Source organism: Sprattus sprattus (assembly GCF_963457725.1).
Source record: "Sprattus sprattus genome assembly, chromosome: 4".
Lineage (NCBI taxonomy): Eukaryota > Metazoa > Chordata > Actinopteri > Clupeiformes > Clupeidae > Sprattus > Sprattus sprattus.
Window position 1 is genome coordinate 7407328 of NC_137923.1, and position 14704 is coordinate 7422031.

Sequence of the window (14704 nt, forward strand, 5' to 3'; positions counted from 1 at the left end):
GCAAATAGCAAAAAATCACAGTGAGGTTGTAAGCAAAACTTGCCAATATTATATGTGCTTAAAAGAAGTCCCTTCTATCGGCTGCTTGCGGAAAGCGCGGCTGTGTTTCATTGTTTATTAATGAATTTCTAAACACCAGAATAATTCCCCTCACACCACGACGCCAGATAGAATCTGCAGTAGATCCGTTTTTCAGTCAAATCTATGTAACCAAAGTGCAAGGATCAGCCAGCAGTGGTTACCAGACACCCAGCACAGTGTGTTCCTGTGTTAATAAATGTGCTTTGAGCTGGAGGGGGAGTGGGAAGGGTTGCCCTGGTTGGGGGCCCATAAAGCTGCAGTGTGTCTAACTGCCAACCCCGCCACACAGACCCCCTCTCATACCCCCCCCCTCCTACACAGCGCCGTGGATGAATTTCACTGGCTCTTTTCATGTTGGCGAGGGCTGCTGTTTTTGTCATAACCCATCCCTGCTTTCATCAGTACCTCCTGCTCTGGGTTTGATTGAGGCTGTCTCTGAGCTTCCAGGCGCCTTGCAATCTTCCCTGAGACTTTCATTAGGAATGCATCGTACAAAAGAGAACAATGCAATTACTGATTTGTGCCTGCACCAAAGCCTCCTCTTTTCCATGTTGTTCGCTAGTCAGAGTCCCCATTGGTCCTAGTTGTGATTCAGTACCCTCGCCAGGGACACCATCCTTTTGAATTATGGATCCAAATCAGAGAGAACTTTCCAAGAAACGATTTCTGCAGAAGATGGATCCCTGCCGCTAATTACTGACAAGATAGTTGTGAAGTGCAGCTCATGTCCTCAGCCAAACTCAGGCTGCCTCTGCCATACTAATGAAGGGGAGGGCAACTCAGACCACCTCAGCAGGTCGTATGAGCGTTCACCAATACACTTAAACACATGGCAAAGGTCATCAAGATACTGTGTAGCAGCTTGCGTTGAGGGTTGTGTCTTGAGAATAGACATCTCAACTCAAATGTAGTAGAGGATCCAAACAAAAAACTAACTAAATGCAACACAGTCTGGCTCTTGCTTAACTGCATATAAATATTGATGTTATCTGCTTATGGTGCCCCAACATAACTGGTTCGACATTCGGTGTTACTCCATTAAGTATTACAGTTTTTTCTAATCATTTTCACACTTAACACATCCAGCATATCAGTAGACTATGTGAACTTAACTTTGGATACTTTTTCCATTGCTTAGATTTAAAATCCAGTCAATGAATACTTCTTCCGAAATGTATGTATACCGGTCTCGTGTTCTCCATGTTCACCAAGAGCAAAATGCTGTTCAAGTACAGCATTTATTGCAGATATTTAGATTAACTTACTGTCAAAAACGAACACATTTTAGATCTCCTTAGATGGAAAGATGCTGTATTTTGACAGACTGAACAGGTTGGTTTGTTTTTAGACTAGCTCAAATGTTTCCTTTGTGGGCTTATGTACATAGTTAAATACATGTATTGCAACTGGGGTATAAAAGGAGGAAACTAATGTTGCGCTGTAACTTTGTTGAATATGTTTGCCTGTCAAGACACCTCAGTGGCCTTTATCCCTTACCTAAAAGATACAACCTAAAGCGGCCAGACAACATAGTGTTGTATTGTGCTGTGCTGTGCTGTGCTGTGCTGTGCTGTGCTGTGCTGTGCTGTGCTGTGCTGTGCTGTGCTGTGCTGTGCTGTGCTGTGCTGTGCTGTGCTGTGCTGTGTTGAGCTATGTTGTGTTGTGTTGTGTTGTGTTGTGTTGTGTTGTGTTGTGTTGTGTTGTGTTGTGTTGTGTTGTGTTGTGTGTGTCTCTCATGACATGTGACGTCTTTAGAGGTTTTTTAAAGCTCCTGTCTGAAGTTCTTTACGACAGCCTAGTGTCCCTCATCGTATGTAGTCCACCCCCTTCCAGCAACTAACACTGAGATTCAATTCACACAAAAGTCCCTATCCCCAATTGACAAGACGCAGGGGTCTGGTTTTACTCTCCTCTCAGCACTTGCACAGTTTAACATTCATTACTCCATACTGCTCACTCAGGAGAGACACCAATGGATAAGGCTGCAAATTAACTGCAAACTCTGGCTGGATCGTGGCTAAGCCCCTGTCACATGCAACCTGGCATTGTGTAATGAAAGGCACACCGTGACGAGGACTTGCGGCAGACAGTGACTTTTACCTTGGGGGGTATTCTTTTTCAAGGCTAATTACATAAATGCAGACTCATCATCCTCATGTAATACCTGGCTCATTTGGTACATAATGAGAGTACAATAATAATTAATTTACCACAATGCTAGGAGTGACATAAGTGAAAGTGTCAAATGACTCTGAGAGAGTAATGTGTGTGTGTTTGTGTGTGTGTGTGTGTGTGTGTGTGTGTGTGTGTGTGTGTGTGTGTGTGTGTGTGTGTGTGTGTGTGTGGGCCCACACCTGTCTCCGGGTCACACTGATGCTCGCAGGGGTCCAGTATGCGCCGGCCACACAGCTCGTTGATCCAGGGCCCGCTCTCATTCTGGTAGTAAATCAGCACCTGGGCCGGGTTCAGCCAATCAGACGCGTCCAGCTGACTGCCCTGCTGCAGAATGAACTTGGACCCTATGGGGGAGACAGGGAGAGCAATCCGCAATGAAACCCGCACAGCAGCCTATCCAGAGCAGGTAGCACTCATAGGTGATGATCTCACTGGCATGAACATGGTGGCAGTGGCAAAGCCTACAGTTATACACAGACTGTGCCAACGGCAGTAAACCATGTAAACCATCTGTTTGCAAGGTGATGTTCGTCGTCAAACAGTCTTGTTGTAGAAACCTGTTAGGATGATAGCAGGTTAAGTGACAACATTGATGAGCATCGCTTGTCCAACCTTAAGTTGAATCGAGTTCAGCTCATAGCGCTAGTAAGCTGTCAGCTTGGACGTGGAACACTTGTGAGGTCACGCACTCCTCTGCTAAGCCATTGCACACTATGTATAAGGGTCACTGCCTCCTCTAGAGCTGACCATTGTGACTGGTCCTTGCTCAGACAACCTACAATAAGCAATCCACCTTCTGGAGTAGGTTAATTAACCCACTGGAAGGCAGTCTGATGGTCCTTGATATTTTGAAGTTCTACATGTCCTTGTGTTCAGCACAAACTCAGCAGTAAAAGAGTCTGGAGACAAAAAACAATTTTCAAAGGAGATATTGTAAGAAAACATCTTAAAATCTGAAGATGTAATAAATATATTGTTGATGACAATGTTTTCATCAGTACTCAAGTTGTAGATTAATATTACTTTTCTGTAATATGAGGCTTTGGGCCCGGGTTTGACGTTGGCTGGCGGAAATGGTGAATTAGGCAGGTTATTTGTCGGCGGGCAATGAATCAAACTTTCCCCAAGGCATGGATTTTGGATATAGGCGTGGTGAAGCATTCTTCTTTGACAGGGAACATTTGAATGCGCCAATCACAAACCATCACTGCCAGAGTCTGATTTATCTATCTGACAAAAAATATCAAGTTCCCTTTATTGGAGTGATTAAGTATGCCTACATATTTCCATATTAGCAGGAGCAAACCTGTGTTATGCGTTTATGCAATTATGTAAAAATGCTTTTTTTTAAGAATAAAATGATTTTGTTTTTTTTTAAAAAGGTTAAACCCTTTGAAAGACTTGAGCATCTGGGAAGAGTCCAATTTGACTGACTTGAATGAAATGCTCAGTAAGCAGTTAATGAAGATCAATTTTCTTGACTGCTAACAGAATGCAGAAAGAGATTGCATTCAGGTTGGTCCAGGTGTTCAAATTCATCAACATAAACATAGTTCACTACCCCCCATTCATGCAGGCTACCTATCACTGTTGCTCTTGCAATTTAACACGTCATGTTTTTTTTTTTAAATCAAATCTGTCTATGGGATATCCCATATCATTAATTTATTGTATGAGGCACCAAGAATAACAGAACTTTTTTTGTGAACAGTAAGCATTATGTGCTACAACAGGCATTAGCATTTGCATTCTGTTGTGCACAGAAAACAAAATGGATGATTCATGCCGTGCACTGAATTGACTGTTGTGCTTTTCCTTTTGTGGACAATAAACTCAATGAATATCTCACTTTTGTTTTATAGAGAAAAGTAATTATATTCTATCTTGTCTATCTAACAGTTCTGCTAAATTACAGAAAGTAGCATGTACAGGGCAGGTATTTGGTCCAATACATTCTGTGAGTCAACAAGTTACAGAAGGAATTCAGGCCATGGGACAGCTTGAACTTTTGTAGACATCAGTGTTTTGCTAAAGTACAAAATCAATTAATTCCATTGGCTATATTACTGAAGGTATGATGTTTACAAAATGCCATTGGTGTTCTGTCCATGAAGGAAAGAGCAGCTTGAACTTTAGAAGACTTTTGAACTGACACTGAAGCCAATGACAGTTTAAGGAGCCTTTGCTTTCGTGGACAGAATGTGTTCTGTAATCTGTAGACTCAGGGAATGTATAGGCCACAAGTCCTTTCATGCACATGATAACACATAGTAGAACTGTTATGTGGACAAAATGAAGATTCAATGGCACAAAAGAATGTGCTCTCCTCAATATTTCGAGGACACCATGCTCACGCGCTTGAGTTTGTCATAGAAAACAGGCATGATGGTGTTACATGGTTTTGTAATGAATGTATGCCGGTCGTGGAAACAAATAGCCTACAGAATAATTACAAGTTACACATACTGTATGTTACTCATGTTTGGACATGTAGTTCAAAATAAATTCCCCAGAATGGAAGCCTACGTGAGATGGGCTATATTGATCTCAATAAAATAACGTTAATTTGTCACGGGATCTAAGTCAGCAATAGGCTTTCTTGTTTTCACAGGTTCCAATAGGTTCACATAGGCCACTCTAATTAACATATATACATAGATTTATATTTATATATATATATATATATATATATATATATATACAGCCGCGGAAAAAATAAAGAGACCACTTCAAAATTATCAGTTTCTCTGGTTTTATAATTTATTGGTATGTGTTAAAGTAAAATGAACATTTTGGTTTTATTCTATAAACTACTGACAACATTCCTACCACATTTCAAATAAATATATTGTCATTAAGAGCATTTATTTGCAGAAATATGACATTAGGTCAAAATAGCAAAAAAAAGCTTTCATGTGTCTTGGCATGCTCTCCACCAGTCTTTCACTTTGTCGTTGGGTGACTTTATACTACTCCTGGCACAAAAATTCAAGCAGCTCGGCTTTGATTGATGGCTCGTGACCTTCCATCTTCCTCTTGATCACATTCCACAGGTTTTTAATGGGAGTCAGGTCCTGGAGATTGGGCTAGCCATGACAGGGTCCTGATGTGGTGGTCCTTCATCCACACTTTCACTGACCTGGTTGTGTGGCATGGAGCATTGTCATTCTGGAAAAAAACACTCCTCAGAGTTGTGGAACATTGTCAGAGCAAAAGGAAGCCAGTTTTCTTCAAGGACAATTTTGTACCTGGCTTGATTCATGCGGCCTTTACAAAGACAAATCTGCCTGATTCCAGCCTTGCTGAAGCACCCCCATATCGTTACTGATCTTCCACCAAATTTCACAGTAGCAGCAAGTCACTGTGGCTTGTAGGCCTCTCCAGGTCTCTGTGTAACCATCAGACGACCATGTGTTGGGCAAAGTTGAAAATTGGACTCATCAGAGAAGATGACCTTAGAAGATGACCTCCAGTCTCTTTGGTTCAATCCTTATGGTCTTTTGTACACCTCAGCCAGGCAAAGTACAACGTTGTCCTGGAAGAAAAACTTGCTTCCTTTTGGTCTGACAATGTTCCCCAACTCTGAGAAGTGTTTTTTTTCCAGCAGAACAATGCTCCATGCCACACAGCCAGGTCAGTGAAGGTGTGGATGAAGGACCACCAGATCAGGGCCCTGTCATGGCCAGCCCAATTCCCAGACCTGAATCCTATTATAAACCTCTGGAATGTGATCAAGAGGAAGATAGATGGTCACAAGCCAGCAAACAAAGCCGAGTTGCTTGAAGTTTTGCGCCAGGAGTAGTATAAAGTCACCCAATGGCAATGGGAAAGGCTGGTGGAGAGTATGCCAAGACACATGAGTGCTGTGATTGTAAATCAAGGTTATTCCACCAAATATTGATTTCTGATCTCTTCCTAAGTTAAAACATTAGTATTTTGTTGTTTAAAAATGAATAAGAACTTGTTTACTTTGCATTATTCAAGATCTGAAAACACTGCATATTTTTTGCTATTTTGACCAATAGTAATTTTTCGGCAAATAAATGCTCTAAATGACAATATTGGTATTTAAAATTTGGTAGGAATGTTGTCAGTAGGTTATAGAATAAATAAAAAATGTAAATTTTACTTTAACACATACCAATAAATAGTAAAACCAGAGAAACTGATCATTTTGAAGTGGTCTCTTAATTTTTTCCGCGGCTGTATATATATATAACAGTCAGTTTGAAGGGGTGTGGTAGGGCATTTTAAAACCACCCTGACAAGCTACAATTATGTTTCAACGAATATAATTGTTAGGAGCAACAGAAGAAACACTATAGTTTTTATCATTGTATCACTGTCCAGAACCCACAGCGATATTGCTATTTTCTCACACTGTAATCTTATCTGATGCATTCAGTTTAAAGGGATTGACAGTGCCGTTTGTTTGGCTTTAACCAAATATTTCACAAAATAACTTTGGCCGGGCTCCGCCCGCTTAGTGCCTTGATTCACACTTTTACCAATCCCTTTACCGCCTGTGCAACAGTGCGCATGCGCTGCCGTTTCCACCAGCCATTTTCACCGCAAAACTACTGTAGGGCCCTTTGAGTGGGGGTATCAACAGAGAAGACTTCTTTTTTGAGGAGATGACAGAGTGGACTTCTTTTTTTACCCAGGCTCAATGTCGCAGCACTGACATGACCCGGGTCGCAATGGCGCCATCTCTAACTGAGTTAAATGCTGCCATGCAGCTGGGTGGCTTCAATGCAATATTTTATTCCAAACCCACCCCGATATTTCTTTTATCAGATCCCCATGTGACTTTGAATCTCATCAAATAATGTCATAAAGACATTTATAGACACATTTCAAATCAGATTTTTTTTTTCCTATTAGAGTTTCCTATCTCTTTTAAGCTTCTTTTTTTGTCTCTCCCAGAAGCCTGTTTGAATGTTAATCTAGCCCAAAGCAGCAATTTCGGTGCAGTAGTGCTTGGGTTTGGAGACAAAATGACAGATGACCAATGCCAGTCCCCATAATCTATGTGGCTATGTAGGCTCCCGTGATGGCTGAAAAATTCCCCCGATACCAGAGTGAGTGCTTGGCCGGGAGTACTTAACTGCAGGTGCCACATTGACATTCATTAACAGGCAGAGCACAGACACAGTGCACGCCGCATTCCAAATGCACCCACACACACACACACAAAACAGACACACAAAGACACACACATAGACAAACAAAACACAGCACTGTGAAAGGATGATTAAATACTGTGTGTGAGTGTGTGTTTGTTTGTGTGTGCGTGTGTGTGCTCATTCCCCCTGACCTGGCCTGAATGTGCTTTGATGCCTTCAGAACACAGCTGTTGGGGTCCCTTACGAGACACTGCATGGGGAACATTTGGCTTTATACGGCACTGGGGCTGTGGGAAGAGGTTGATGCCCGCACACATACACACACACACACACAAACCCATACACACACACACACACACACACACACACACACACACACACACACACACACACACACATACACACATACACACACACACGCACACACACAAACAGGGGGCAAGGTGTCATGACATTACCGTCGGCAATGAGGTGCTCTGGGACGTGGAGGATGACTTTGACGCTGAGGCCGCAGGAGAGGTGCGAGGAGTAGACCAGGCCGATCACACAGCTGACCACGCTGATCAAAGTCAGGGTGGTCTTGTTGACAGGGCTTCGCGGGGAGCCTGCGGATCAGAGGCATAGGGGGTCAGAAAGCCAGCCAGAGAACCTATGAAGTTTGTTGAACTTTCAGACCCATTTCCTCAACCCCCCCTACCACCCCCCGTCTCCCCAGGAGCTTGGCAGGGGAGTCGCTTACAAACTCTCACATCTGGCCTCACAGACCATGAAAGGAACTCCTGCATCAAACCCCAGCCACAAGCCTTTGGGGACGCAGAGCTCTGGAATACAGAGGAGAGGAGAGTTCGTGGTTGGGAAGATAACACTTCACCTTTTTCAAGGCTGTCACACAGGCGAGCAATGAGAATATGCATAATACAAAAAAGGAGAGATTTTGCTTATAAGTTGGGTTTTTTGCCCTCTCATATTTTCATTTGTGGCTCCAGGGTGTTCATCAGAACAGGAGTTTTTATACACACACACACACACACACACACACACACACACACACACACACACACACACACTTACAGAAATGTATAGGCACATACACACACACACACCCACACACACTTGCAGTTGCGTAGAGACACAAGCACTCTCTCTCTCTCTCTCACTCACACACACAGACACACACTCATACTCTTTCATTCTTTCACTCGCTCTCACACACACACACACACACACAATCACACTCTTTCAATCTCTCACACACATGCATACACACATACACACAAACCCAGTGATTGATTTGACCGTGTGCTACAGCAGGCCATAGCTCTCCAGTGACATGGCTTTAAAAGGTCCTCTCGCTTCCTCTGTTCTCTCTCTGTCTCCGCTCACGGCTTACGGGATGACATTTATGGGCTTGAATATCAACATCTCTATCAAAGCGCTGGTCATGGGTGAACTGACAGGGAAGGGAGGATACAGCCCCATACAGCTCAACGGGGCAATTTTTCCTTTTGCTATAAGGGTCATTATTAACGCCATACTATACATAGTTACCAATAAATCATTATGTTTGTCTTTGTTTCTCACTGTGAAGCCTTGGCTGAGTGTGCAATTAGGCTAGTAGAGCAAGTTAAGGGATAGACAGTGGGTTGCCAAGATGGGGATCTTCCCAAATAGTGAGCCTGCATCAACATATAAAAACTATGTTTATAACTCATCTATAAGGGCTTATTAATGACTTACAAAGGGTTTACAACCTAATTAATAACCTATTTATAAACCATTTATAATGGAGTCTTATTGTAAAGTGGTACCGACATCTGCAAGTGTCTACTGAAATTGCTTGCGGTTGGGGATGGCATGTAAAGTGGGGTCATTGGTCTGTAAACACACCAGTATTAATGCATGTGTCCCTAATTGCTAAATCTGCTCTTTGATCTTGTTGTTAGACATGTCGAAACAAAATGCAAAACTGAGCATCTGATTTTTAAAATAAAAAAGCTGGATGAAACCAAGTGGGATGTTGCTCAGCTCGATGACATGCACATGTTAAGGCAGCGAGAGCAGGATGTTCAGTTCAGTCAAAAACAAGTTCATCATGTACAACATTTTTGCATTCTCAACCCAACCTACAAGCCAAGTCATTTATATCCTCTTGAAAAAAAGCATCCCAATGCATAATTTATATTTTTAGAAGAATATCATAAAACCAAACAGATTATGGAAGTAGCGGTAGAAGTGATATATACAACAGTCAAACTGACAATGCACATTTTAAACACAATACAAAAGCAGGCAACATTCACACAAAGACACACACACAACATGTAAAAAAAAAAAAAAAAAAAAAAAACCTCACATGACCATTCAACTGATCACAATTCAAACAAATAAAATAGATGAAAAAACAAGTCCTGTCTAATTAAAGGTGTTATTTAGCTCCAGCTGACTGGCGCCCTCTTTGACATATGCCTGTGCTGGAAGTAATTGGGAAGAAAGGAAAAAAAGAAAAAAAGCTGTCTGGTTGTTGTTATCTGAGTGAGGTGTGGCAGGTGGCTGTATTTTAGGTATCCTGACTGAGTGTATGTTGTCAAAGAGAAAAGAAGGCTGCCTCTCCACAAAGGGTTTTCATGGTCAGCCAGTTAAGAATCTGTCTTTCCATCCCCACTTAACTAAGCAGTATCCCTAAACAGATACTTTAGCATTTAGCATTTCAATATGCATTTTACATTTCTTCAAGAATTAGACAGTTGGAGTTTTTGCATGCATCTGTGTTTTGCTCAGTGATTTAATTCATGTACTAACGTAGAGCGAGCCTACTAACACAAAACAGTTTGCAGTCTAATGTGCTGTAATTTGATTTGGATATCACATCTGCTATCTGCTGAATGAATACATGTAGATGTGGAATGGTGTCACATTCTGCATGCTGTGGTAGTTTACACATCTGGTTAATTTAATATGCATTGCTGTGTACACGGGTGCATTATTGGGGAGTTGCAGACACAACATACATGATCATGCTTGTTTTAAGCTGATACCAAAAAAAAACACCACATGGGAAGAATTCAATCAGCACTGAAGACTATGTATGTTATTGAGATTGCATTGAATTCCCCTCTCACTGTCACAACATGTAGATTCAATCAGTAATAATAATAATTTTAAAAAAAAACTAAATGACACTGTGGAACAGGTGCATCACGCATCACGGAAGTGTGGCGCTTTGGTTTCATGCTGCTGACACGGAGTGCCGGAAGGAAGGCGGCGGTGCGGCTTTCCTCCTTACCCCCGGTGCCCCACGCTGTGTTGGCGTTACCGTTTCGCATACCTCGAGTGCGACGCCGGCTGCGGTTGGGGTCAGTGTAGAAGGTTAGCTGGGGCTCACTGTCGGCCTCCGTCCCCGAGTCACCGTCTGGGTTCAGGAAGGCCGAACCCGCTGCAGAGAAAGAAACCTCGCATCAAAGTTAAGCTACACGGGCGCGAAGATTATGGCTGCACGGAGATGACATTACGCCTTTGCACAGCCACAAACTGTGACCAAATGTGATTTCAGAGGAGAAGAAAATGAGAAATTAAGTAAATATTTTACAGGGGACATAAGGATTGGATACAAATTAAAAAACAAATTGGAAAAAAGTCAACAAACTATTAAATAGGACAAAAAAAAACCTCACATACATACCAAGACAAACACACACACCAGCAGCATTTCCAATCAAATCCGAATTGTGCTTGAAATTAAGTAATTTCAGCAGCATGGCCTTATGGCTGTTTTGATATAATTGGTAATCAAGTTGTTTATTTATCCCCTATTGATTAATACAGCTCGCAGGAAGGAAGAGCTACAAACACCTAAACAACAACAGACCCACCAGCTTGGAAAGTGACAACCACTTCAATTGCCTTTAATGAAACAAAAGCACACAGATGTTTTCCAGGCAGCCGAAAAACTGCATACAACCAGAGGCTAAACTGAAAGATAATTTTCAGCTTTACACTCTCAAATAGACTTTACTTAAAGCAACCAACTGTAATTGACGATTAAAATAATTATGATGCACAGTGTGGGCTACACAATTAATACAGGGATTGTGAATACAATATGAGTTACTATATTTGTCATACATAATTGTTATACTCCGGGTTTCATAACAGAATAAAAAAAACATGCTTTAATGATGTTTTTGACACATTATGCAGCTATCGTATAATGAGAGGTTTTCAGGTTTAAGATGGTGCATGCAAATCCTATATAAGGAAACTTTTGTTCCCCAAGGTCCACCTGCTAACAATTTCCCCATTGTCTATATTATGCATGCATTTGAACCATGGGAGGCATATATCCATAATGCATTTCACATTCATAATGCATTACACTTCATTGCAGTATTATTACCTCATGACATTCAGTCATAACAGTATTGCTATACTCTTCACAGGAAGCAAGTGCTACCAAGTGTATTGATGATTTTCACAGCTATGCCTATAGTCAGTCAACCTCCTGACTGGCCCACAGTATGTCCTGTATCATTGGTACCTAGCATGGTCATCGTGTGATATATATAATTGCCTCAAATTGTAAATCCACTCGTAAAATCTAGCACAGTGCCTCTTCTTAAATTATACATTCCATCTCTGTCAGAGAATTGCGCTGTTACTTTGAACAATGCCTTCAGCCACTCTCACATGCACAATCCCACTTACACAGTACTACACTGAATATAAAATACGATAATATTTACATGTGCTGTCCATTGCTATTGCTTTATGTTTTTGTTAAATAGACCAAAACAAAGTTGCCATTAAAATGTATGAATATACCATCGTCACTCCACAGAGCTACTGAACAATGATTGTATGACAAACACAGTCTGTTTTCACAATGTACAAAGGCTTACCCACAGACAACTCACAAACAGTAAACAGACCTCATCTTACTATGAGAAGTTATCATTTAATTCAGAGGGTAATGGGTGTACGTGAAATATGAATATGGAATAGATGGGACGACAAACATAATAACTACATGCTTCCATGGGCTCGTTGTCAACAGGGATGAAAGAGTCCATTTGCTCAGCATAGAGCAGGGAGAATGTTTTCATTATGCTGTGTCAGAAATGGAGATACATGATAAAACCAAGACATGTATTATATTGCCTCTTGCATGACAAAAGCATTTTATATTCAGTTTTGCTATCTGTTTTTCAAATAGACAGAAGAATGATCTCATTAACCTTCTACACAGGCTTAGATATTAATTTTGGAAGAAAGATTAAGTGACACAGTTTAACATGCATTTAATCAACACACTACAGCCATTTTGTGATATACTTGACAAAGCTAATGTAAAATTGACTGTGAAATTTTTTGAAAATGGTCATAAATATAGTTCAACATGACTTGAAATAAAAAATATGGCGCATGTGATGCTTATAGCTGCATTAGATGAACACAGGTTTCTCAGACCAAATATATGTTTCTCAATCGACATTTTGTTGGTTTTAGATTATGAACCTTTTAGCTCTACATCTTTTACAAGAGAGTACTCTTCTCCATAAAATGTTTATCTCATTTTCAATGGCGCTTGAGAATGACATTGTTTGGGTTTAACACGCTAGCTAGCTAGCTATTCTGAACTAGATATTACTTGTAATTGGTGGCAAAATAGCAAGTGATGTGTTTTTACCTTCAGAGCATTACAAGAATATTTACAGCATTACAAGAATTACTGAATAATTTCTACTCTGTACTATATGTTCAACTTTTAGTGAGTACAATATAGGCTAGTATAACCTGCAAAAGTAATCCAATTTACCAGGGTTGCCATTACAAGCTTATGAAGGCTACCTCAGGCTGCCTGACACCAATGATCTTTACCCTTGACATCTGTTGATCAAATATTCTTGCACTACGTGTCAAAACAGCTCTGCAAAAGTTGGCAGTGCAAAAAAGAACTGGATGTGTGTCTTCTGGCACTGTGGCTCTTTGATTATTTTCAAAAGTTATCTATCATCCTGGGTTCGCTGAGGGTAGGCCCCCCATTCAAAAGTGAATGTAAGTGAGTCATTACATTGTTCTCATCATGAAGTGCATAAACCCCATTCACACGTGATATACCAACGTTTTCAAGGGTGCATGATGTCCAGGGCTGCATCAACTGAACTTCCATTAAAATGATATCACATTACGATAACTGTCAGACTGACTGATGCTGTCTTCTGAAACAGCCACTATGTGTGCCCAGGGAGAGCCACTTTAAAAAATATCACATCAGCAGCATTATGCTTATCTAATACACCATACACTTAGGTACTAAAGGCAGCTGGTATGTGGTTCTACACTACTTCAGCCCAGCAAACTAGGATCACATTCTGGGTATAATAAAAATGGACAAAAGCCTTTTCGACAGCTGTCAACCAACTTCTATATTTTTCATGGCAAGCTTTTGCAAGTGTTACATGGATGCATTATATCCACTCTGCAGTAGAGTTTATCAAATCCTTGAATATGGATAGTGCTGAAGGCCAGAGACATTTAGTTAAACTCAGCAAATTGCTCCTTGTGGTCCTCTAGCTGTTTGTTCAGTGTATGTGCTCCAAAAAAAAAGAAGAGAAACTAACATAATGGTTTGCACTGAGCCATTAACATTCCAGCCAATCAACATGTTGCTTCAGTCACAGTGGGGGTGTAGGCGGGGTGTAGTTTGAATGGCTGTTGAGCTGAAATATCGACGTTTTGCCAGAATCTTGGACTCTAAATAGCAATAATGCAATTATAACAGGAGGAACAGTAATCACAGCATTGGATAGAGAAAAACACTTCAACTTAGACTGTGCTACTATTTCCAAAAGTGTAAAGTGCATGCATACACAGAGCAGGAAAAATGCTCTTTGTTGAAGCAACATCACTGTGACCTCAGCAAACACGTGACAGGTAATAGACTTTGAATATGCGACTGGGTAATAGTGAATTTATCGTCTCTGCTTTTAACATAATCATTTTATATATTTATAAATCAGAGTGTTCTCTTCTACTTGTTTTCCATAAAACCTCACTGTTGCTAAATGTTGATTTTCACACACTGAGCATGTTGTAGACATGGTAACACACACATTTCCAGCACACAGATGTTTCGTACTTTGACACTGACAAGACAACATTGTACAAGCTCTAAGTGACACTCTAATGCATCCGTAGAAAAAAATAAAACATTGTATCACACAAATAAATAACATTTCAACAAAGTGCTTCTACTAAAACGTGGAACAACACACACATTCTGTGTGTTGTGTATTACAACATTCAATACAAATGTGAAGTACAAT

General features: G+C 40.8%; 1 protein-coding gene across 1 annotated transcript in view; it reads right to left on the minus strand.

Annotated features, from left to right (window-relative positions):
- astn1 (astrotactin 1) overlaps positions 1-14704 on the minus strand; it is a gene marked incomplete at both ends in the record, with an annotated part of 181898 nt that overhangs the window by 108400 nt on the left and 58794 nt on the right. The window contains 3 exons of the mRNA XM_080838023.1: positions 2436-2600; positions 7841-7987; positions 10666-10815. Coding sequence (XP_080694149.1) covers positions 2436-2600; positions 7841-7987; positions 10666-10815 — 462 coding nt within the window. The remainder of the gene's footprint in view (positions 1-2435; positions 2601-7840; positions 7988-10665; positions 10816-14704) is intronic.